We start from the raw sequence: 25,453 nt of genomic DNA, 5'->3' as shown, positions 1-25,453 counted from the left end.
ATAGATTATTTTTGAGTCTACGGAAAAAAAAAACTTTTAAACAACCCAAGAGGATTGTTTTGCCTCCAGTAAATATTAATCATATCTTAGGATCAAGTACAAGGCACTCTCATTACAGAGAAAAATAACCGTTTTTTCAAACTACAATTATTTGATTCAAATGAAGTCTATGGGAGATGGCCTTCCCATAATTGAGCTTTCTGGATAACTGATCACATGCCTGTATATAGCTTACGGAAGGTAAAAAAAAGATTATCACTTGAGATTTTAACCAAAACTAAAAATACTACTTTAATATTTTTAAATAGCCCTAAGAGCATGGTATACATACTGTACATCTTGTGTGCCTCTTTCCAATCTGAAATGAATAGGGTTTTAGTGTTAGAAACTGGCAAGCAAAACATTGTAGTGTTACAAATCATTCTTCACACAGCAGTAGCTTTCCATGGCTGTGTTACTGCTCTACGGAGTATATAAAAAAACACACAGAAAGAAATAAAGGTCCAATATGTCAGTTTTAATTACAAGACATTATTTCTGAACGTGCAACAAACGTTGTCGTCAGTCATAGCTATACCTGTGCTGTTTGCACCACAAAGGGACAGTTGTCATTCCAGTACACAAGGAAGAACAGTCTTTAAAGAAATAACTACATTATTGGCTGTCCAGAAAAAGAACTCTTGAGTTGCAGTAGAACTCTGCAGCAATGACATAAGGATCTGAGCTTTTGCAGCATGTTAAGGTTTACTAAATTTAAGCATAATTATTCATATGTAAAAATAAAACAACAAAATTTGGAATTATGTATGCAATGTGCAAAAGATTTTGGGAAAACTCCTGAAAAAGAATCCCTTATTCCAGTCCAACTTCTGCAAGTTGCATTTGATTAAAACCGTTACTGCTGCGATAAGAAGTCCCCACCAGTGTGATCTGAGACACCACTACTCAACCTACACAGGGAAAACCTTCTAGTTGGGTTACGCTCCACATAGTGATCAGATCAGTCATCAAGTGCCTTTATGTATTTCTCGTAGGCGTCTTCACTCATTAGATCATCAAGCTCTGAAGGGTTGTCTACTGTCATCTTTATTAGCCAACCTACAAACAAAAGCATGGGCATGTTACAACACTCTACTAAATATTATAATAAAGAATGGATTGCTATTCCAAGCTGTCCCAGACCACAGATCAAAACAGCAAACGGACTCATGAAACACCCACTGTGAGGGTAAAACACTATAAACAAGTATACCAAGTTACCTGCATCCTAAATCTAAGTGCAAACTATAAAAAAGTATCTTGAATATACATCCATATACTGTACATTCACACATATATGTATGGGTCAGTTATATCATCAATAGCTCTGCCTAACATTGTCCTCTAACACAATTACAAAAAACACAAAGAAGGAAGGCAGTCTTTTAAGTTTATTAAAGTTATTACCTTGTAGAGAGTCACAGGCGTGGATTACTGTTAACAATTATTCGAAAGAAAGAAAAAGATAGTAAAAACCCCCGCATTCTCAAATGAGATGAATTGATTAATATCTAAATTATACCATGAACCAATCAATTAATATGAATTAAGTGCATGTGCTAGTACTAGCACATGCACTTAATTCATATTAATTAATTGATTGGTTGGTTCACAGTATAATTTAGATATATCTCATTTGAGAGTGCGGGGGTTTTTACTATCTTTTTCTTTCCTTCGAATAACATTGTCCTCTTGCAGCACAGAAACTGTCAGTTCCACTCCATGCTGCTGTGTGTGTGTGGAAAGTAACTGACTAAATGATATCTACCTGTCACATTGCACAAGATATCTTGGAGAGTGTGTGACTTATTTCAGATCATACCCTAACAAATAAGGCTGGACCCCACTCTCTACCCTTACCCCTTGTGGAACAACCCTGCCATCAGGGAATTACTTTTACACAATACATATCAGAAAAATAAAGCTCACACTAATATTTCTCTTTGTGTTAGCATGATATGTGTATGAAACAGGGGGCAAAACGTTAGTTATGAGTATTGATCACAACACCAATTTTTCTTACCTTCTTCATAACAAGATTTATTGACTAAGCCTGGATTGTCTGCTAGTGCTCCATTTATCTCAGTAACTTCTCCTGTTAGGGGGGAGTAAAGTTCACTCACAGCTTTGACGCTCTCTAAAGTCCCAAATTCCTCTATAAGCAGAAAATGGAAAAATATGATACACTGGAAAAGTACTTACAATCCAACCAGTATGAAACAATGCAACATTTAGAACACGGATCCCTGTCCAGTGGCTCATGAACAACATGTTGCTCCTAGTGGCCTCAAAGCAGGTGCTTATTTTTCAATTCTAGGCTTGGTGGCAAGTTTTGGTTGCATAAAAACCAGAAGTACTAACAGAGTCTCCTGTAGGCTGCCAGTCCATAAAGGGGCTATTAAATAGCCAATCGCTGCCCTTATTTGGCACCCCCAGGACTTTTTTTTCCATGTTGCTCCATGACTTTCTACATAAATGTGGCTCATGGTTAAATTACAAAAAAAAAAGGTTAATTTTAAATTATAGAAGGCTGTTAACTCGATTGCCTATACCCAAAGTTTAACCTATATTTGGTATATTTATATTTTTTTTTTTCTGCAATTTCAAAAAATCTTACCAATTAACTCAGATTAAACAAAGACAGCAAAAGGCTGGTGACACATGGAGGTCTATAAAATAACTTAAAAGTTCATTGCTCACAAATATCCTTACTAACAGGTGCTTTTCACACAGGAAAATATTTTGTCTCAACTTTTCATATGAAAAGTGAAACTTCACATATGTCCTGACCCTACAACTTAAATATATATTCATAATTTTTACTAGGGATGCACCGAATACACTATTTTGGATTTGGCCGAACCCCCGAATCCTTCGCATATGTAAATTAGTTGTGGGAAGGGGAAAACATTTTTTACTTCCTTGTTTTGTGACAAAAAGTCACACAATTTCCCTCTCCACCCCTAATTTGCATATGCAAATTTGGTTCGGCCAGGCAGAAGGATTTGGCTGAATCCGATTCCTGCTGAAAAAGGCCGAATCGAATCCTGGATTCGGTGCATCCCTAATTTTTACCTTAACAATATAATGCCTAGATAGCAATGAAAATAATGTTAGGAGATATGCAGATGCTGACAGGGGCTGAAGAGTTTTGCACAAAAGGCCACAAAAGTTCCACAATAGAATTATAGAGATAATACATTTGTTAAAGTCTAAGCTAGCCTTATTTGGGTTCTGTGGGCCACTTTGTAGTGTGTCCAGAAAGGTTAAATTCAGTGGATATGCACCTTTTTATCCTTTCTAGAATTCCAAGGTTTCAAACTTTTTTGCTGCAAGTCCTGCTTTGATGATTGAGATTTAGGCAGACCCTCGCAATGGCAGAAGTAACAATGAGATGTAGGAATAGTATGCAGTGCGATTTTTTTTTATAACTACTTTTAAATTAAGTGCACAAATCAATAACTTTACAGGCGCTTGCAGCTATTATTCTCCTATCTTCTGATCTGCCAACTGCCTTTGTTCTATTTTTATGACCTGCTATTTTCTCTTCTACTCTCTCCTGTTTTCATTTAAGCCCCCCACTTCCCATCATTTTTATTTTCCCAGAGCAGAGAGAAGTCCTGAGAGTGAATGTACAACAGAGTATTGAGGTGGCCTGAGAGATGATGGAGCAGGAAGATGGCTTGAGGGCAGATTGGGGATGGAGCAGGGAGGTGGCCTAAGGGTGGATGTGGAAAGGAGCAGGCAGGAGAGATTTAGGAACAGGCCTCAAGTAACTACTTGTACGTTGCACCTCTCTGCTTACAATATAAAAGGAAATTAAGTGAGTTTTATATCAGTAACAGCTGGAGAAATACTGGTTGGTCATCTCTATTACACCTGGTTACCCCATTAAGTTGACTGATTGAAAACTGGTCTTGTATAACAGACAAGCACTAGAGCTTGTGAGCTCTATTCACATAAAGGTCAGAAGAATCATTGGTATTTGCATTTGCTTTTTTTTTGCTGTTCTTACATACTTCACGGTATACTTATTCTAGGTCTTAAACTGTGCATTTAATAAAGACTTTGAGGCCAAGCCACCAATCATTTATGAGTATAACCACTGCATTACTTCAGGATTTAAAAATGTATTTTCCACGATTAAATAAATTGTCCAAATCCTCTCTCTACATGCGATGTACAACGTGTGACAGTGCCCAGCGGCACATAAACTCCATAGGGCAGGATGGTGCTCAACTCCTCAAAGTCACACGTTCTTACAATTTGACACATGTATCAGTTTTGACAAATGTGTCAATTACTGGCATATTAAGGTGGGTCTGTGTCCAAGTGTGTGTGACCGGTATTCCAATAAATACAATCCATGTGTTTCAGACTAACTGAAGCCGAAAATTGCTTTAAAACCAGTTATGACCCTCATTTAATTAGTATTTCTACTGTAGGATGAAATGTCAAACAGGAGCATAGGGACCCACCCCAAACAGCATTGGAACCATTATAATTAAAAAAAAAAAAAAACATACCCATTTTACTGAGCTTTTTGCCAACTTCTGAAAGACTACAATACACCACATCGCCTAATGAATCCTGAAATGAAAATTAAACACAAGACAAAATGTATACATAATCAGGAAGATATAGTCTCTTGAAAAACAAATGATCTGTATGGACGCTTTTTGAAGGTATATACGAATAAAGAAAATGTTATGTAAAAACCCTGAACAAAACCATTTGCTGATGTTCCATGTTCGTATAGTGAGCAAAATATTCATGTACAATGGAAGTAATAAATATGTAAACTGTTGTACATTTATCTCCACATGCACAAAAAGCACAATCTACCACATGCCCAATGACCAGAATAATTTGCCCACTAACATATATGATCTGGATAATAATAATTCAAGAGATGGGGAAAAAAAGATGACTATAAAATATACCAACAGTAAAGCACAAAGAAAGAAGCGCGAAGAAAGAAGAAGCTGGAAGAGGAGCGCTCCGTGGTGCCCACTGGTATAACCCCGGGCTTGTGCAGTTTTCTGCTGATAGGAGCACCAGCCCAGGCTTTCTTGTAAGTAAATACATTCACTTGGGGGTGCCTAATATTTGGCACCCCCATGTGCTAAACGACATTCCTTCTGCTTTAATTGGGATGCTGTAGAATTCATTTTAGCAGATTATTATCTTATTAAGTGGATTCTGCAGCAGTATCACTGGGCGCTATCCAAACAGAACAATACCTGGGCAAACTTGCTGATTCCCACTGTTCCGATTCCATTTTCAACTGATATCCATTCGTGTTTATCTGTAAATTTCAAGGCTGCAACAAAATAGACATTTGCAGGTTAAGAAAAAAAAGGCACATGGTTTTACGGGTTCTGATTCGTTTCAGCCAGGTACTTGGATTTGGCCGAATTCTGTTGAAAAAGGCTCTGATTCAGCCGGATCTGGATCCTATTCAGGGATTCAGTGGATTCCCTATTGGCATGGGTGATCGTATTAATTTCATTTTCACAAATAGGCGATGCCATAGTAGATCGAATTGACTGATTATAAAAAGGAGTAGATTCCCTTAAGCATGGAGCCCCCTTCTGAACAGGAAAAATAAAAAAGTGTCTGTATACTGCCGTTTCAGAGTCTCCCTCTGTAGTATACAAAAAAGTATACTGAAAACTTTATAAAAAAGCGTACATCCCTTTTAGAAAACACTGGTGCTAGGACATGTACTGGCACACAGCATTTGTCACGGTAGGTAAGTGGGGGATAATTAGGAGATGTTGAGCTACAAAAATGCCTGAAGCAGCACTAGAGTCATAGAACTGCCTGGAGCTTGCCTCTGGCACCTTTCAGTCTTTTCATATGGTGCAAGACACGGTATCATTTGATCCACAGAAAACAGTGACAGTTGCTTGTAGGCAAAACAACACACCTGTACATGTGGCTATAAAGCACATATAAAGGGCAAACCCATTCACAGGGCACCTGCCAATTAAAATATGATCCAGATATTCATATATAAATTTTACCAACGCTAGAACATTGTGAACTCTGTGTTTTAAAAGAAAAAAATGCTTGCAAAGGCTTAAGTATATGCACGTGAGTATTGCTCAATTTCTTCTGAATAGCACGAGTTTGTGTGTTTCTAGTGAATTCAAGCAGTAATCTTACACATCTGAAATGCATGAAACTTGCACACGTATGTATAAAAGCCCTAAGCCAGCAACATGCACGCTGTGTGGCCCTGGCCAGTACGAAAAGTCCATAGTCTAAAAAGTTAAGCAAAGTGCAAAGTAACAATGGGGGGGGGGTTAAAGTGGATGCAAAGTAAAAATAAAACTTTGCCTTCTGAAGAGATATGTTATTCAATATATAGTAACTTAAAAACTTCAATGGATTTCACAAAGCTCTAGTGTTTGTCAACTCTTCAAAGGAATACCTGGACTGGGAAATAGAAGCATAGAATTATATTTTAATTGACAGGTACACTGTGAACGTATTTGCCTTTTATATGTGCTTTAGTGATGTGCTGGTCAGGAAAAAGCCCAGAACCCTAATTCATCAGCAAAATGCTGCCATTGTAGGACCTGCACTCAACCTATACCTGCACCACCACACTTTGTATGCCACTTGTGTGGGTCTCTAGTTTCAACTCACTGAATCTTCAGGAGCAAAGGAGGAGAGTTCTTCCCCAGTCTGACCTCCCCATGTTTGGCCAAATTTCAACCTGAACCCACACAATCTGGGTCAACCAACAAATCACTAATGTGCTTAATAGGCTGTTCATTAATGCAACTAAAAGCAGGATTTGAGTGTCCCACTTTTCTCTACATATGTTTAAAATTTGAAGACATGCACAGTATCTCACTTAAAACATTTGTGCAAAATCACCAATAACAATACAAATAGCCCTGAGTGATTAAAAAAATAACATGAAAACATTGCCCGTATCACACCACACGGCAGTGTCTCCCCCGTCTGCATACCTCACGTCAGCCACTCCCTCCTGACGCGTTTCTTGCTGCTGGTTCTCTCTTGAAACTATGTAGCAGAAGTCAGCCGTACAGACTTGGGTCTCCTAATCAGCCGGCTTCTGATACATTGTTTCCAAAGTCAGCGTCACGAGAGCATTGAACAAAAATAGCCAGACATAGGGCTTTCATTGGCAGTTATATGCACAAATAAACTTTAAAACCATTAAAAATGTAACGTATATTGGAAAGCTGCTGATAGTTTCAATTTCTTTAATTAGGCAACAATTTATTGGGGGGGGATCCTTTTAAAAGTTCTGACACAGGTTATAAATCATTACATATAAAACAAGTGCTTTATTGTAGGTAAATGAATGAACTGTAAAACTCTCCATACCCAGCTACATTTAACAGCTGTACAAGGACATGCAATTGATTATCTCACAGTAACGCACTTACTGGAAACTTGTTACATTCCTGTATAAAACAGACTATTCATGTGTGTGAGGTGGAGGCTGTGAGGGGCGGGACATGGAGCACAGTCCATTCATGATGACCAGCAAATATGACAGAGAGAAGCAAGTTGCACCTTCAGTCAGTCAGTACATACATGTAGCAAGTTGCACAGTCAGTCAGTACACACATGTAGCAAGTTGCACAGTCAGTCAGTACACACGTAGCAAGTTGCACAGTCAGTCAGTACACACGTAGCAAGTTGCACAGTCAGTCAGTACACACGTAGCAAGTTGCACAGTCAGTCAGTACACACATGTAGCAAGTTGCACAGTCAGTCAGTACACACATGTAGCAAGTTGCACAGTCAGTCAGTACACACATGTAGCAAGTTGCACAGTCAGTCAGTACACACATGTAGCAAGGAAAACTCCACAAGCCCCTGACTTTGCTCTGAGCATGAAGGGCACGGGGTTTGCATGGTCAGACTGTATCAGTACAATGACATGTGTGCCTGGCAAGCTCAGATGCAGAATGAACAGGATATAACTGGATAAGTAAACTTGCCGCCCAGGAGAAAAACTCACCGGAGGAGAGCAACTGGGAGCCGGTCGCAAAGCTCCTGACCAAGCACACCCTCCATACCAGACTGCACTCCTGGACCGACCTCCGCACCACGGTCACTGTATTCAGGGCTCTCACCGCTCTCACCACACGCATCGCCATTTTACTGAGCGCTCGGCTTCAGCTGCCGCTTCTACTTCTCCTAACAAGCAGCTCTGGGCTGGCAGGCTGCAAACAGCAGATGTGGTGCTCACTCTGCAATCCACTGATCGTGTCTGCAGCAAGTCCTGTGCTGTTTCACTGCTCCACACAGTCAGTACAAAGGGCGGGGGAAGGGGACTTGCTTGGGCTTCTCAATAGTCTCAAAGTACTGAAAGTTACAAGTGTTTGCAAGCAGTGGAGGGAGGGGGTGTAAGGGAGGTACTGAGGCAATACATAAAAGGCAGATTTACTGCAATGATTTATTTCATTTTAAAAAAAGGGGGCAAACATCAAATAGCAGGGCATTTATTATTAGTTGGTAACACCTGCAGCCCCATCCTCTGTTTTTTTGACATGCAATGCCACTGTTTGTAAATGCTTTGAGTCATGTGGTAAAGGTATTATACACAGAAATGACATTGTGCCATCTTACTATGAGGTCTGGCTATTATACACAGAATGACCTTTGTGCCATCCTGTTATTATACACAGAATCGCCACTGCATTCATTTAAATATTAATCAAGGGTGTATTTGTAAAATGGGGAGTGGTTAGTGACTCATATCCCCCAGCATTTTGGAAGTAAAAAGAGGGACAAAAAAAATTTTTCCGCACGTAGCGCAGCAAATTTTTGGACCACACCCCTTTCTGTGGCCACACCCCCTGATTACCATGTTTGTTTTACAAAATTTGGCAGGTTATGAAAGTTTGAAAATATTTCTCCTTATCTAAACTGTGTTTTTGTGTCTCAAAATTGTTACAAAGTAACTTATTTGCACCTGTGGCTGTTCTGGGCTCTCTGCTAAAAGCCAATTAAGTGAGAAACTTTGTTTCTTTTTCTGGCTGTTCAGTGCAGAGAAAAGAGGGACTTTCCAGTACAAATGAGGGACTGCGGGTTGAGCTGTCAAAAGAGGGATTGTCCCTCCGAAAAAGGGACAGTTGGGAGGTATGTTAGTGGGGGTGTGCCTTGTGAAGTGGGCATGGTCTAAAATTTTGCCTCAACGTTCTAAGTGCACGGCCATTTTTCTCGCCTGTCCCCAGATTTCACTCTGAAAATCTGCTCACCTTGTATTAGAAGCTATAAAGTTGTCGTCACAGTTTTTCCTAATAGTAGCATATTAAAAAGATGTGCAGTATATACTGTAGGTAACACAAATAAATGGTCCTTTTGCTATAATATAATATACGAACATGAGCAAACATAATGCTAGCATCATGCTGGGGGACAGTACAATTTACAGTTCAGAGGATTGCGCCAAAAGGAATCATGAAGCATATTTTTAGCAAACTGCAAATCATGAGCTCTACTTCAGCCAAAGTGGTCAAGTTAGAAAATGTTCCTTTTACTGACACCCTTTGTAATATATCCTTCAGCCAGTCCTCTAGCTAGCTACTAACTAATTTTATATTTCAATCCAAAGTTACATTTTTTACTCAGTTTCTATGTGGTACTGTATGAAATACTTTGGTTCCACAGATATATATATATATATATATACACACACACACACAATTTGGTTGGGTTTTTATGTTTATCTTATTCCTTACAATTACCCATAGTTTATCTCTTATCAGACACCCTTACAAGCAGAAATAGAAATATAATAATCTGTTCCTTACTGATGCTGCTCTCTGGCAAATAATAATGGAGAACACAAGGCCCCTTTCACCTGTCAACTCTGCTGATATTAGTGAATGAAAAGCATTATGTTGGACACATGGATCATGGGACAAACATTGGTGCCTAATAGTGCCAGACCAAGAGGGAAGCATGCCAAAGGAAATTTGGTGTGAGCCGGGCGGGGGGTTGTTGACTGAGTAAGTAGAGGTCTTAATTCCTCCACGTCGTTGCTGAGAAAACTGGAACCAGTGATTCTCCAGGACCCTTAACTAGGGAGTAGGCAAACAAAAAATTAATGACAACATTAAAATTGTACATGCAAGTAATCTGCTTTTTGGCTGACGGAGCACGGACCTACGACAACCAGAGTGCAGGCTGAAAATAATTAAAAAAATAAAGTTAAAATGAAAAGATGCTTAAAATATTCTTTCTAGAACTTACAAAATGTTACCTTAAAAGTAAACTTCCCTTTTAAATCATCCTTGTGATTAGACAACTATTCTATTAGTAGCTATTAAAGGGGATCTAAACCCAAAAATAAACGTAGCCACGGTGCTTCTCTGGGTATTTTTGCATTTTACAATCTTTTTATTTACACTACAGGTATGGGATCCGTTATCCGCAAACCCATTATTCAGAAAGCTGCAAATTACGGAAAGGCAGTTTCCCATAGACTCTAGTTTATCCAAATTTTTTAAAATGATTTCCTTTTTTCTCTGCAATAATAAAACAGTGCCTTGTACTTGATCCAAACTAGGATATAATTAATCCTTATTGGAAGCAAAACCAGCCTATAGGGTTTATTTAATGTTTACATAATTTTCTAGTAGACTTAAAGTATGAATATCCAAATTATGGAAAGATACGTTATCCGGAAAACCCCAGGTTCCCAGCATTCTGGTTAACAGGTAACATTTTTGTATAGTAACAGATCTGCACATTTCCAAGCAACAATCATCTGAGACGTATGCCAGGCAATTGCACTTCAAATCAATGGGGAATGATTCCAAGTGGTTTCCAAGGCTCCGCATTATTATATATTTCCTCCCTTACCTGGATTACATACTTCTATATGGTAGACTATATTCTTGCACTTTCACTACCAGATGTGGATTGAGAATAGGTTTAGAGTGCATTGCAATACAGGAGTACTATTTACTCATAAAGGACAAGAGTTCATGGGGTGTGCCAATTTTTTAGGCACCCACTTTTTATTGCTTACCTCATACCCTGGGCCAGCACTCCTTTATGCTGAAAAGCACACTGGCCTGGCCTGGTGGTATTCTAGTGGGAAATATATGGAAAGGGAGCAAGGCCAGGTGAGCTTGGGACGGATGGTTTTGGGGTGATGCTGGGAAGGATCAGGGGCAGAGTTAATCTAGGGCTGAAAGAAAACTTAATTTGCTCTTTCCAGGGCTCTTTGCTGTGGCCCTGGGTGGTGCTTATGCACAGAAGAGTAATCATCCAGTGTCTAATTTGGATTTTACTCTGTAGCCCAGGGCAGCCCCAAGAGATCTTTGGCGACAGGTGGGAAGTTGGTGGTCTGAGATGAGATATTATAATCACCAACAACTGCCTAAGAAATTGCCCCCCCCAGTGATTAACCCTGCTTTTAGAACTGCATATACACTGAGAAATGAGGTCCAAGCAATGTTCTCTTTAAGATGAGTTACACTTAATCTGATTTACCCACTTTGATCCGTGTCCAGGCGGTTTTTAAAGTTTGTCCAAGGCTGCCCTTTGGGGAAATGCAGTGCAGACTTTCTTTAGAGAGCCAGTCGTGTTTATTAGCATGTACTTTATTTGTCCCACATCACCTGGTCACCCACAGTAACAGCTCAGTCTCCCACTACCTGTAATTTGAACATGAATTCATTTTAAAGGACAAGGAAGTGCTATTCACTGCTGGAGTTTTTTTCCTTATTTGTGGTCTGCTCACAACAGTTAGTAACAGTGAGTTATTTTTCTGATTAGTATTTCAAAACGATTAAAATAAAATCAGGATCACTATGGTATGCTAGCTAGCCTGTAATTACCAAAATACACCTCCATTTCCCCAATGGATTCTACAATAAAACGAAAATAGAATTTTAAAATAAAACCATGGGCAGTAGTGCAAATGTAGTAGACTTAAATAATGTATTGGCTGCACAAAATGCTCTCACATTACAAAAAACCAGCATAATGCATTTTCAACTAGTATTCATACATATGTTTCAATAGTTTTAATTCTGCAGCTCTCAGGCTTGGAAATGTAAATGCTATTTGTTCACCAGGGTTTATTTACACTACAGGTATGGGATCCGTTATCCGCAAACCCATTATTCAGAAAGCTGCAAATTACGGAAAGGCAGTTTCCCATAGACTCTAGTTTATCCAAATTTTTTAAAATGATTTCCTTTTTTCTCTGCAATAATAAATCAGTGCCTTGTACTTGATCCAAACTAGGATATAATTAATCCTTATTGGAAGCAAAACCAGCCTATAGGGTTTATTTAATGTTTACATAATTTTCTAGTAGACTTAAAGTATGAATATCCAAATTATGGAAAGATACGTTATCCGGAAAACCCCAGGTTCCCAGCATTCTGGATAACAGGTCCCATACCTGTAGTATAATAACACAAGAGCCATGAAAATCCAGTAAATTATATCCTTATAATTGGCATTTAGTGACATAATTTGTGTTACATGTCTCATTGAAATTTGTACATTATAAAAAATGATGTATTATCTGTGCTAGTCATTAGAAGTCACCTTGGTCATGGAATATATGGACCTGTGCATTTATGGTCATGAAACTACTTTATCACTTAATAAACTTTATATACTTATATTACATTATTCCATATATCTGACTGCTAGGGTTTATTTATAGTAACACACTGCTTTCATTAATTTAACCTTTCCTGGTTTGGTTTCATAAAGGCTATTAAGAATATGTTGCTCTGCAGAACTGAATATTTATGTAGGGTCCTCCTGAAAAAGTGGTCTAGCTGCTGCAATAGCACATTTTATTTGAGATGGGAAAAGGCCCAGGATAAAGACTACTGTCATATAACTAAATCCAAAGGATTGGGCGGGTTTGATGTTTAGCAGTTAGGCTGGTCCCTTGTTTGTTATAGTTCTACAGGAGCAGTGACCAGCTCCATGTTGTAGCTCCCACCCTCTCCAACTATAGTCAGGTGATCCCACTGGTGTCTAATAAAAGGGCAGCCAAGTTTGGGAGTTTTACTTTGAAAGCAGCTAGTAAGTTGCAGGTAAAACTTAGTCCCTTTGTAAAATGTATAATGAAGCAATAGAATTCTTAATGAATCAGATGAAAATTAAGCGTAGGACTGGCCATATATGGGATGACTTTGACGTAGTTGGCCATCTTAAATATATTGCAATATATGGACTAACAATCCCTATTTTGTTTAAAGGGTAAGGCATTTTTCAGTAGCAGTATGCACAAAATGTCTCTGTCTTAAATATATTGATAATGGGTTGAGTGCAGAGGACTCTTGTATTTGTCTATATGTATTTTGTGGTCACAGCCTCATTGCACCCCCGCCTAATGGTTTTAAAAATTAGTGGTGAGCACAACTTTCCCTTGTTTGTTATAGTTATACAGGAGCAGTGACCAGCTCCATGTTGTAGCTCCCACCCTTCCCAACTATAGTCAGGTGATCCCACTGGTGTCTAATAAAAGGGCAGCCAAGTTTGGGAGTTTTACTTTGAAAGCAGCAAGTAAGTTGCAGGTAAAACTTAGTCCCTTTGTAAAATGTATAATGAAGCAATATGATTCTTAATGAATCAGATGAAAATTGAGCGTAGGACTGGCCAGATATGGGATGACTTTGACGTAGTTGGCCAGCTTAAATATATTGCAATATATGGACAAACAATCCCTGTTTTGTTTAAAGGGTAAGGCATTTTTTTCAGTAGCAGTATGCACAAAATGTCTCTGTCTTAAATATATTGATAATGGGTTGAGTGCAGAGGAATCTTGTATTGGTCCCACTGATGCCATGGCACACAATTGAGAATTGGTGTTAAAGCTGGATTCCAATAGTTTAAGACACCATGTACTTCTACCCCATTCCCGGCATTGGTTACACTTAATAGATTCAGGGATGGATCTCACTCAATATTGCACAACATGCCCTTCATGTAAAAGATCCCCTTATTCCACTTTCTACTAATACCTTCAACTGAGGCATTTAATAACAAATGCTTCAGCCCCTGAAGACCCTAACAACATCTTTCTTTGAGGATTTTTGTTTTGCAGCTATGTTTATAGGTCACATCAAAAATTGAAAATGAAATTAATGCAGCAATGGGAAACCAACCTTCAACTAATCCTCATACCCAATAAATTGCCAGTAAATTTGAGAAGCAGTGGGCAGGTTGTCCTTCTGTGTCACAACAAAGCCTACTCCATTCACTACACCATAGGAATGGATTTCTGGAAGATGGTTCTGATGTTTTGTGTATTGTTAAGTAGAATGTTTGATTGTAGAGTAGACCACACTCTAAACTATTTTTGGAATGAAAATCAAAACCATGAACATGCAAAGGTTGAAGTAATATGGCAACATACATTCTGACAATTGCTTGGCACCCCTCTGTGACAAATTGGAAGACGTTCCTCCTGTCTAACAGCAGATGTTAACTGGATTAAGGCAACTGAGGATACATTTATGCTGGCCATAGTCGCAAAGATCTGATCGTAACAATCCTCGATTCGTACGATTTTCGGACTGTGTGTAGAGAGTCCCGACATTTTTTGTCCAGCGGAGATCGGTCGTTTGGTCGATCGGACAGGTTAAAAAATTTCTGTCGGCTGCCGATAATATCTCTGCATGTATTGCCGATCGTACGATTTTCAGTGGGAGACTGTCACTAGCTTTGTCGGACATGGATATCGTACGATTGCGGCCAGGGGCAGAACATTGCTGAGCTGTTCTTTAACTACTTTATTTGATCTGACTGGTAAGACTTTGATCTGAATGGTTAGTGGCAGGGCAGGAGATGGGGAAGTCTGATCATATGATGATTCGTACGATCGGATCTTTGCATCTATGGCCATCTTTAGATTAAGTCAGTATTATAATAGAAAGCAGGACAGATCCAAGGCAGTAGCTATGACTGCAAAGTGCTTTATTGGGGAAAAATGCTCCACAACATGTTTCGGGCGTTGGCCCTTTATCTTTAGATTAAATCTTGTAGCTACTGTAGCACTTACGCACCTCTTACTGTTCTTGCACATCTGTCCGGAATCAAGTAAATACCCTAGCTGTACTGTATTTTAAACTGCTGTGCCTTGCAACAATAAACATAATCAGTCATATATTGGCAGTCATGGTTTATGCATACCTCCCAACATTTTGGAAGTAAAAAGAGGGACAAAAAATTTTTTCCAGCACGTAGCGCAGCAATTTTTTGACCACACCCCTTTCTGTGACCACACCCCCTAATTACCATATTTGTTTTACAAAATTTGGCAGGTTATGAAAGTTTGAAAATATTTCTCCTTATCTAAACTGTGTTTTTGTGTCTCAAAATTGTTACAAAGTATCTTATTTGCACCTGTTAGGTGTTCTGGGCTCTCTGCTAAAAGCCAATTAAGTGAGAAACTTTGTTTCTTTTTCTGGCTGTTCATTGCAGAGAAAAGAGGGACTTTCCAGTACAAATGAGGGACTGCGGGTTGAGCTGTCAAAAGAGGGACTGTCCCTCCGAAAAAGGGACAGTTGGGAGGTATGGTTTATGACAATTAGAGTGCAGTATGACTAACACCTTGTTAAAGTAGATGGAAGGCTACTGAAGCATTTTTTTTCCAATAGATTAGCCACAATAGTGCAAGCTATAACACTATATTTACTCTGCAAATTGCTTTACCATACTTGAGTAAACAGATCGTGAAGTGTTCTCTGTTTGTTTTGGATAGCAAGTACCATATTGGCTGGTGACATCACTTCCTGCCTACTCACTCATAGCTCTGGGCTCAGATTACAGCAGGGAGGGGAGGAGGGAGGAGGAAAAGAAATGTGGTGTTTCTATTGACAGAGGACTCACAGCAGCATTACTTTGAGGGTTTACTGGTATTTATATAGACCTTTCTATAAAGCTTACTTAATTTTAGCCTTTCCTTCTCCATTAATATACATCAATGTATGTATATACTTGTATGCATAACTTTATTTATATAGTGGTACTAGGATATGCATTGATGAGCAATTTGACAGTATTCAATTGTGCACCTATAAAAAACCTTTGCAAAATAAATAGAGTTTGTGTTGAAAGTGTACCCTGGCTGTTCTATTAATTCAAAACGTTATTTTTCTATAAAATAAAGCACTAATAAAGCACTAAGGGATATAATGTCTTATTCTATATGTCAATTAAGTAAATACAAATTGGGAGACCATGTAATACCTGCTTCTTATTTAATTCCGGATGGTCATGCAATAATCGTTTAAAGATATTTTGTTCATACATCGTTCATAGTTTACATTGAGACTAGTCAGCGCAGTTTGTTTCTTTCAAACTCCATTACATAAAAAGACAACAGTACCATACAAACACTGTACAATATATTACAACTCACTGAAGCTTCTAAGAATGGCTAAGCAATGATATAAGATCAAATATGAATTAATACTGTATATTCTTCATTTGTTCTGGTCTATGAGAGAGGCCTTTGGAACATTTCCCATGGCACCTTCTTCTTCCTTTTTATGCCTGAGACCAAGAAAACTGTAGATCTTCATTAGCAAGAGTTCAACGATCTCCTCCTCTTCTGATGCCTACAAAAATTTTAAGAATGCATGTCAGACTTTTATTAAGCAGTGAAAAGCCAGCTAATGCTTAACAACAGGAATTCTATAATAACATGCACACATAAAGTGTGTTTCCATAACCCTTTAACTACAAGAAAGCAAATTAATAGCTAGTATCCTACCAGTTACATTTCCATAGACATTTCCTGGCAACAGACGCTATAAACCCTTTGTACTTTTTGCACTTTGTGCTTTCTGCACTAGAAGAGTTGAAATTCCAATGTAAAAATGTGTTTTTAAGTTACCAAGAGCAGCTCCTAATTACCCCTCAGTAAGCTGTTGGGTGCTCCCGCCTGAGGAAACATTCATAGCAGGGACACCCCTAAGAGTTTCAGTGACCCTAACTACAATAACATACAGAGTGATTTGTTGAGGTTACTTAGATTCATTCACCAAAAGCTCCATTGCCATATTAAATGCAGTGATGGATTTCACTTTAACAATCTCATGAATGATAACACATGGGCAACAGTATCCATTATAACATTTGCATTTTTTTTTGCATTTGCTATTTTTCATTTAAATCAATACATACAATGCCTTGTTTGTTTCTCATAGAAGCAACTTCTTATATTTATTATCTACTGGAGACATATGCAGACTCAGACAGGAGAGCTTTCAGAATATTCCAATAGTCAGCTAAAAAGAGGTGCAGTGTCATACAACTTTAAGAAGATTATAATTCCATTATCCAGAAACCCGTTTTCTTGCAAGCTTTCAATTACGGGAAGGTCATCTCCTATAGACTCCATTTCATAAACATAATTTACAGTTAAAAAAAAATATTTCCTTTTTCTCTGTAATAATAAAAAAGTAGCTTTGTTGAACCCAACTACAATACAAATAATTCTTATAGGAGGTAAAACAATCCTATTTGGTTTATTTCATGTTTAAATTATTTTTATTAGACAAAGTATGGAGATCCAAATTACGGAAAGACAATTTATCTGGAAAAGCCCAGGTCCCAAGCATTCTGGATAAAAAGTTCCATACCTGTATCAGCTTTTGACTCTTTACAATATGTACAGTATGTTTTAGGAATGCACTGAATCCAGGATTTGGTTTGGGATTAGGCAGAATTCTTAAAGGAGAACTAAACCCTAAAAATGAATATGGTTAAAAATGCCATATTTTATATACTGCGCTTATTGCAACAACCAAAAGTTTCAGCTACATACCAGCAGCAATGATCTAGGACTTCAAGCTTGTCACAGGAGGTCACCATCTTGGAAAGTGTCTGCGGCACTCACATGCTCAGTGGGCTTTGAGCAGCTGTAGATGATGCTACAGGACTGATTATTAAATTCTGATGCTAATTGCACTGGTTTCCCATGTAGTAATTATCTGTAGTATTAACTAATCAGCCTTATATTGTGACATTTATATTCTATGTGTACTGTATATTGCGAGTGGGTCCCTAAACTCAGTAAGTGACAGCAGCACAGAGCATGTGCAGTGAATCAGCAGAAAAGAAAATGGGGAGCTACTGGGGCATCTTTGGAGACACAGATCTTCACTGCTGTAGGGCTGTGGTTGCCTTGGGCACAATTATTTGTATTGTAGTTGGAATCAACAAAGCTCTTTAGTTCTCCTTTAAAATCATGTGACTTTTCATCACACATACAAGGAAATTGCATTTTTCTGCATGCTTAGAAAAAAAGAGTTATTTTTCAACCTTCCTTGCCCTAATTAGCATAAGCAAATTAAGTTTAGGGGTTCATTTCAGGATCAGAAAACAGTGGATTTGGTGCATCCCTAGTATGTTTGTTTTATCTTATTTTTTCATGCGAGTTATTGATGTCTTGTGCGATCACACCAAATTTGATTCAACAAAGTAGTTGCACACCCAGATCATTATTTACACTATAATTGTACAAAATTATCATCTTATGAGTAGACATTGTTAAATGTATTTGCATTTAAAGGAGTCTTCAAATTAAGGACAGTGCAGGTGTCATTTACATTCATAAGACAATAGCATTAACTGTACCTGGTGATACTTCTGTTCTTCACTGAATGCTACAAGGATGACTGAAATGAACAAATTCAGTACAACAAATGTCATAAATATGATACATGATCCAACTAGGAACGAGCCCAATACTGGATTGTAGTCCAATACCTAAATGAGAGGAAAGCCAATATAAGCATACAATATATGTTTTTTCTGTGTCATACTGTAAATTTTTACACAAGTTATTGCTAACTTACAGCTCAGTCCAGGTTGTTTTATTCTTCATGCATTGCATATGTTGCTGCTGGACTGAACTTGAAGGTGTTACATAGGTAGATCGCCAGTACATCTTGCCTGTGACCTTTTTAAAAGGCGCAGTACCACACACAAGGAACCCACTAATACACTTGCTTTACAGGGTAATAGTTGTGGCTGCCACCAATGTAATTTAATAAACACTGGACCCTACCTTGGCCACAGGTTTTATAATCAATTTATAATCATGGAGCTAAAAATGATGGGGGTACTGGATTTGCACATGACTTTATCCTAATAAATATGCTGCAGATATTTCTTATAGTTAAAGATCATTTAGAAAGCTTACATTGTATATATTCACTGTTAGAGATATTTTATTCGGCAACTTAAGATGTATCCCCCTTCCTATATGGTAACATATAAAGATTCCCTGAACATTTTCATAAACCTACAGCCGTAATCTTTTTAACTTCCACTGTATTATAGGCAGTTGCCATACTGATGGCTTATGTGAGCACCAATAACAGTAGGCTCTGAATTATATTATATCTTGTATGAGACCACATGATTATTGTACTTGATGACATGATATTTTACAATAAATTAAAGCACCTTCCCAAAATGAAAGGCATCACTTTTTAATTAGCTGAAAGAAATGTATTTGGAGAGAAAGAAATTATGATACAACCCCCTATACATTTCTCTAAAATCTGCACAACACATATGTTATGTAAAGATCCAAAAAATATTAGTACTGTACCTCTTCATAGTTAAAGATACCCAGCTGAAGGCTGACCATTGTCTTGGCTGAATCAAAAACTGTTTTATAAGAGTTAAGCTTCCAGCCAAATATCAAGTTGCACTGTAATTAAAAATTAAATAGTATTGTTATACTTTATATCGCACCAACATATTCTGCAGCACTTTTACAAAGATTATACATCATTCATTGATTCAGTAGAACTTGCACTCTAAGGTCCCTATAACATTCACACACACTATTATCAATTCTATCAGGAGGCAGCAATGTTCTAACTTTTAGTGGAAGCCTTCCCAGAAGAGTAGAGGCTAAAGGCTGGTTTAGGGCAAAGAGGTGAGCAACATCATTTTAATATCCTTGTTTTTGAAATGAGATATTAGACAGGCAGGTGTCTGCATACTCTGGCCCATATAGTGTCTATATAACAATCACATAATATACAATCAAATTTCCAGTCTTTGTATCATCTACAGTGAGTTCTCAAGTTACATACACCCGACTTACACTTACAAACTGAGGCTATTACAGTAATATACTGTGGTTTACTTGGCCTTTATTACCATATAGCTTTAATAAACCGCCTGCCCCAATCCCCTCTGGTGTGTGTTGTCTACTGCAGAGCACAGAAAGGTAAAAATAAATACTATGTTAAGACAAACATATGTCTAAGTTGCATTAATAAGTAAATGTATATACTTCAACTTACATACAAATTCAACTTAAGAATAAACCTACAGACCCTATCGTGTACGTAACCTGGGGACTGCCTGTATTTACTCAAACTCTTCCTTTAAGGAATTGTTTGCCACAAATGGATCTTTTTAATCGACTAGGTTATATTAAAATAGTATTTGCACGTTGTCCACAGGTATTTCTAGGTGGCTTCCAACTTAAGCTGGCCATAGATGTAAAGATTTTTAAAAGATCTTTTCGTTATCGTGAGACCACGATTATCTCGAAACTATTATTTAAATGTACGAACATTTCAAGCGATATTGCCAGGAAAACGGAGGGTAGCTGCCTGCTTGGCCCTGCAAACATAGAACATAGATAGATTGCACTGGGACCATGATCATTCGATTCCCACTAACTTCACTATAATTTGAGGGATTGGTCGGATTTCGCTAAAATCAGTCGTTCACCAACGAAAGACCTTTGCGTCTATGGGAACCTTTACATTTGAAATGAATAATTTTGCAGCTGTCACCTGAATAATACCAACTTTGCCTGCAGAGTCTGCACACAGTCAGCACCAGACAGATCTAGATAAGTAACAGGGCACTGGAATACTCACAGCTATAGAATAGGCCAGGAACATTATGAACATGACGGTAATGAATCCAGATATGTCTCCCCAGGCCCTGCGGAGAGTAGCTGTAATCATATTGAGTTTTGGGTTCAGTCTCAAGAGATGCCACAACTTAATGGTTGATAACAGCACTAAAAAGGCAATCAGATAGCCCAAGGCGGCATCCGCAGCTGCTGTTTCATTAAAACTCACAAACCTAAATACAGAAAAAGAAAGAAAGTTAAAGGTTTTAATTTCTAACATACTGGTAAATGCACCTGTTGCTACAGAAACATTTAGCAACAATACTTTGGCATTAATTTATTTGCTTGACAAAATATGTAAGAATATATATATATATATATATATATATATATATATATATATATATATAAAATAATAATCAATTTAGTTCTTAATTGCTAATGTGAATGTCAAATTGTGGAGCTGCCCCCTCTGCATGTGGTGTAAGATGATTTAAGAATGAGTAATGGTCTTGCAGGTTTTAAAATCTCTTAGGTCTATCAGCTACACTTTGCATCAACAGATACCCAGTGTTGTATAACAGGAATATTAATAGAAATTCACATTTACATGCAACACATAGGGGGTTATTTACTAAGCTCCGAAAAATTCCCTGAAATCCGAATAATTCGTGATTTTTTTTAATAAAATCAGACTTAAAAAAAAATCACACATTTTTCAGAATTTATTAAACCCCAAGAGCTAAAATGCCGGAATATAAAAACACGGCATCTCAAACCTGTGGAGGTTGCATAAAAGTCAATGGGAACAGTCCTATTGATTTTTGGTTGTGTCGGGGGTTTCGGGCAATTTCACTATGTTTTCTGAGCTTTCGGGTGAAAACTCTGAAAAATTATGAGATTTCGGGGAAAATTCACAAAAAAATCGTGAAAATCTGAGCTTTCCCGCAAAGCAAATTTTCAGGAAAATGTAATAATAATAAGCGTTAAAAACCCGAGCGGGATATTGAGATGAATTCGGACCTTGATAAATAGCACATAGTAAGTGATTAGTCATTTGTGTTGAATAGTCAATAAAAATAAGTGCTGATTGGTTGCTATGTGTTACTGCATTATGGCAAATTCATAAAAAAAGATACATAAATTTGGCTTGTGATGCCAAAAAGTAAATTCAGATATATTTTGAGTATACCACTCCCTTGCACTGGTAGTCTGTTCAAAATAACACATTGTAGAAATGTTTAAAACAACTTAGATATTCCAAAATTTATAGCTGATACATTCTAGAGCATTTCAGGTGCATTCTAGGCCACTAGATAAGAAATCACTTATATATACACACACATACAGTAATATAATATTATGGAGTAAATTACTCATTTTTGTGCTCTTGATAATAGTGTAGATCTCTTGTCCCAAGTATTGTTCTTTTCACAAACACAGAGAGGGCACTCCAACTGATAATAATCAGCGCCAATTCCAGCAGGTTCCACTTGCTCCTGAAGTAACCCCATTTCTCTGCCTTCATGCGCTTCCCCTTTAGGTGTTAAATGATGAATGTGAGTACATGTAAGAAATGAGAATAGTGAACAAGCTTTGCAACAGTTTTTCTAATTTGTATTCTTTACGTGGAGATGTTTTTAACGTATAGTTCTGTAGCTCTCCAGTTTTTAGGGTCTGAGTTACCCTAGTAACCAGGCAGCTATCTACATCATATCTAAAGTTAACTCTGACCCTTTTGCTTCCAGCCACCATGTCTACTATATAATAGTGCAGTACTAGTCATTCACATAGCACACTGAAGAGCCTGCACCTTTAGCCTAGCATTATCAGAGAGCAACAAGGGCTGAAACAAACAAAAAATGTCTAGATTTCTAATATTTCCCGCAGTTTATAACCCAGGATACATAAATCTGACCTAGAGGTTATAAGGGTAATTTTCAAGTATTAAATAAGGAAGACCATTCCCTAATTCATCATTTTTCAGCATTTATTGCAGGTTTATGCAACATTTTGATTCAACACAATGGGGTTAGGGCTCCTATAGCAAGAGGTATGGGTGCACAAGGCCATCAAATGGCAACACCCACTCCCAGCTCACACCATCCTCTTACATCTCTTTCCTGGTCATTCACTGCCACCCAGCCCCTCCCCCCAGTGTTTCGTGCAGTGGGCTCAGTGCAGAAGGCTCAGCATAGTGGGAGCAGATGGGGACCACAAACATTTTTTTATTGCGTCTCCCCATTTTCACCTAAGGCAAATGCCTATGCTGCCTGTCCATAACCCTACACCAGCCAGGTTGTCAGCTTATTCAAATCTTTCATCCCAAATGTCATCATAATTGGTCTTTAATTAAGGTTTTGAGGACATGTAGAACAGTTTGTAAGTATTCATTTCAGTCCCATTGTAACTGGCCTACAGACTAACCTTCTACATGGAGATGGCAACTGCAGTTTATGAAAGCATGGACACTCAACCAAGTTTTATTTCTCTCATTAATGCAGTGGTATTCCCTTTCAAAGCTCTGCTTGCTTCACCCAAGATCAGATTTTAACATACTCTACCTTTATCTTTCCATGTTCACAAGATCTTTCATAAACCTTTCTTTTCTGGACTAAGCATTGCTATTGAGCAGTAACCTCTGTTCTGAGATTTTCTGAGCTTTCTTTAATCCATTTACCTGCACAACCATGTAGTAAATGACAAAAAGGAAATAAATCACTTCCGCTGCTACGACAAAGATATGCAGCCCATCAGTGAAGGGATGAAGACGGACACTTTGAAGATTTGCACGAGTGAAAAAGGTTCCTAAAAATTGGTACAATAATGTTCAGTATCAAGTTCTCAAATAAATGGAACAAATCCAGTCTAATTAAAGGGATACTGTCATGGGGAAAAATGAATCAGTTAATAGTGCTGCTCCAGCAGAATTTTGCACTGAAATCCATTTCTCAAAAGAGCAAACTGATTTTTTTATATTCAATTTTGAAATCTGACATGGGGCTAGACATATTGTCAATTTCCCAGCTGCCCCAAGTCATGTGGACTTTGTGGGTGCAGGGTCAAAAAGTTCATATAGAGATTTGTTGCAAAGACCCGCACACCAATGTTATTTTCTTCAAAATGGTGATTTTATTTAGATTAATTTTATTTAGATTAATGTACTAAATAAAATCACTATTTTGAAGAAAATAACATTGGTGTGCGGGTCTTTGCAACATCTATCTCTCTCTCTCTCTCTCTCTCTCTCTCTATCCTCTGTGAATAACAGAACTGGGTGCTGCTGCAATCTCAAATATTCACATATCCTGGGTAGTAAGCAGCGCACACCGAAATGTAAAAATTATTAATTTATTTATAAAAAGTATAAAGATGTTTCAGTCCGGGTCTGGGACCGTTATCAAGATATATATATATATATATATATATATATATATATATATATATATATATATATATATATATATATATATAGCTCTATGAATACAAAATAGTTGTAAAACGTTCAATGCGATGGCCCAGTAGGAAGCACGACTGCCTTGCAGCACTGCGGTTCTGGGTTTGATTACAGCCTGGACACTATCTGCAAGTAGTTTGTATGTTCTCCCTTTCGTCTGCCGGGGTTTCTTTGCACCCCCCAAAAACATACAGGCAAGGTAATTTAAACTTGGAAGGATGCCCAATTACCTTTAACCAGCCCATCCTGACAACCTAAGTATAGCAGAACATTTTCTAATGCAACCCAGCCAGAATCATGTAAAGGAGACTTCAATATGTTACACAATTGCCTGTATAGGTTAAACTTAGCAAGATATAGTTATATGAAATCACATCATATTACACAACCCAATGATGGAATTCGTGACAATAGTCTTACCTAACGCATCTGTTTCGAACATAAGTATGACAATGCAAAAGAGATTCACGTTGGCGTTATAAACAGTGAATTCCACAAAGACAGCTCGAGTGTAAGAGTCCAGCCAGATATTACTGAATAGATCCTGCAGAACCCTGTAAAGATTTAAGACAAGTGCTCAAAATGAATAAAGTATTTATGTTTTTTAGTGCAATGCCCCTATGTTATGTTACTCATTATACTATTAATTTTTGGTTTTTACCACCATTGGTTTTGTAGTCCTTTAGCTCTCTGTTTTGTTACAGTTTTAGCTCAAATAGTTAACTATTTCATCCATGTAAAAAGAGACCTTGAACTTTTATTGTCATAACTTTCCCCATACTATGTCCCATCCTCCTTAATTGTTCACACGATGAATGGCTTTGAGGTGCCACATGGGGAATTGTCAGCTATGGATCAAAGTCACAGCCCATACAATATGAGTTTCAAAATTATTTCTATCAATGCTACTTGGCATATGAACAAACCCCATGAAATATTGATCAGGTAAGCAATAATTTTGAAACCACATATGGGCAAAAAGCTCAAAGAGACTAAGTCATCTGTTGTACTGGCATCTAAGGTGGTCATGGAGGCAAGTATACAAACATGAATGAGCACCATATATGTGTAATGCTGCA

At 37.8% G+C, this 25,453-nt stretch overlaps 2 protein-coding genes across 2 annotated transcripts in view; both read right to left on the bottom strand.

Moving 5' to 3' along the window:
• Window positions 1-496: 496 nt before the first annotated feature.
• On the bottom strand, window positions 497-8,219 carry gcsh.L (glycine cleavage system protein H (aminomethyl carrier) L homeolog). The gene is given in 5 exon segments (NM_001094199.1): window positions 497-1,098; window positions 2,063-2,194; window positions 4,566-4,629; window positions 5,283-5,362; window positions 8,051-8,219. Coding segments are annotated over 5 exon segments (513 nt in total). The 5' UTR covers window positions 8,190-8,219; the 3' UTR covers window positions 497-1,000.
• Window positions 8,220-15,952: 7,733 nt separating this feature from the next.
• LOC108714032 (polycystic kidney disease protein 1-like 2) overlaps window positions 15,953-25,453 on the bottom strand; it is a 62,733-nt gene continuing 53,232 nt past the window's right edge. The window contains exons 37-43 of the mRNA XM_018257873.2: window positions 24,795-24,928; window positions 23,598-23,725; window positions 22,294-22,454; window positions 20,940-21,150; window positions 19,646-19,747; window positions 18,664-18,795; window positions 15,953-16,640 (exon numbers count right to left, since the gene is read on the bottom strand). Of these exons, the coding sequence (XP_018113362.1) occupies window positions 16,506-16,640; window positions 18,664-18,795; window positions 19,646-19,747; window positions 20,940-21,150; window positions 22,294-22,454; window positions 23,598-23,725; window positions 24,795-24,928 (1,003 nt within the window). The 3' untranslated portion in view covers window positions 15,953-16,505. The remainder of the gene's footprint in view (window positions 16,641-18,663; window positions 18,796-19,645; window positions 19,748-20,939; window positions 21,151-22,293; window positions 22,455-23,597; window positions 23,726-24,794; window positions 24,929-25,453) is intronic.

The sequence above is a fragment of the Xenopus laevis genome, chromosome 4L, assembly GCF_017654675.1.
Source record: "Xenopus laevis strain J_2021 chromosome 4L, Xenopus_laevis_v10.1, whole genome shotgun sequence".
Classification (NCBI taxonomy): domain Eukaryota; kingdom Metazoa; phylum Chordata; class Amphibia; order Anura; family Pipidae; genus Xenopus; species Xenopus laevis.
This window is presented reverse-complemented; position numbering and strand designations above follow the sequence as displayed.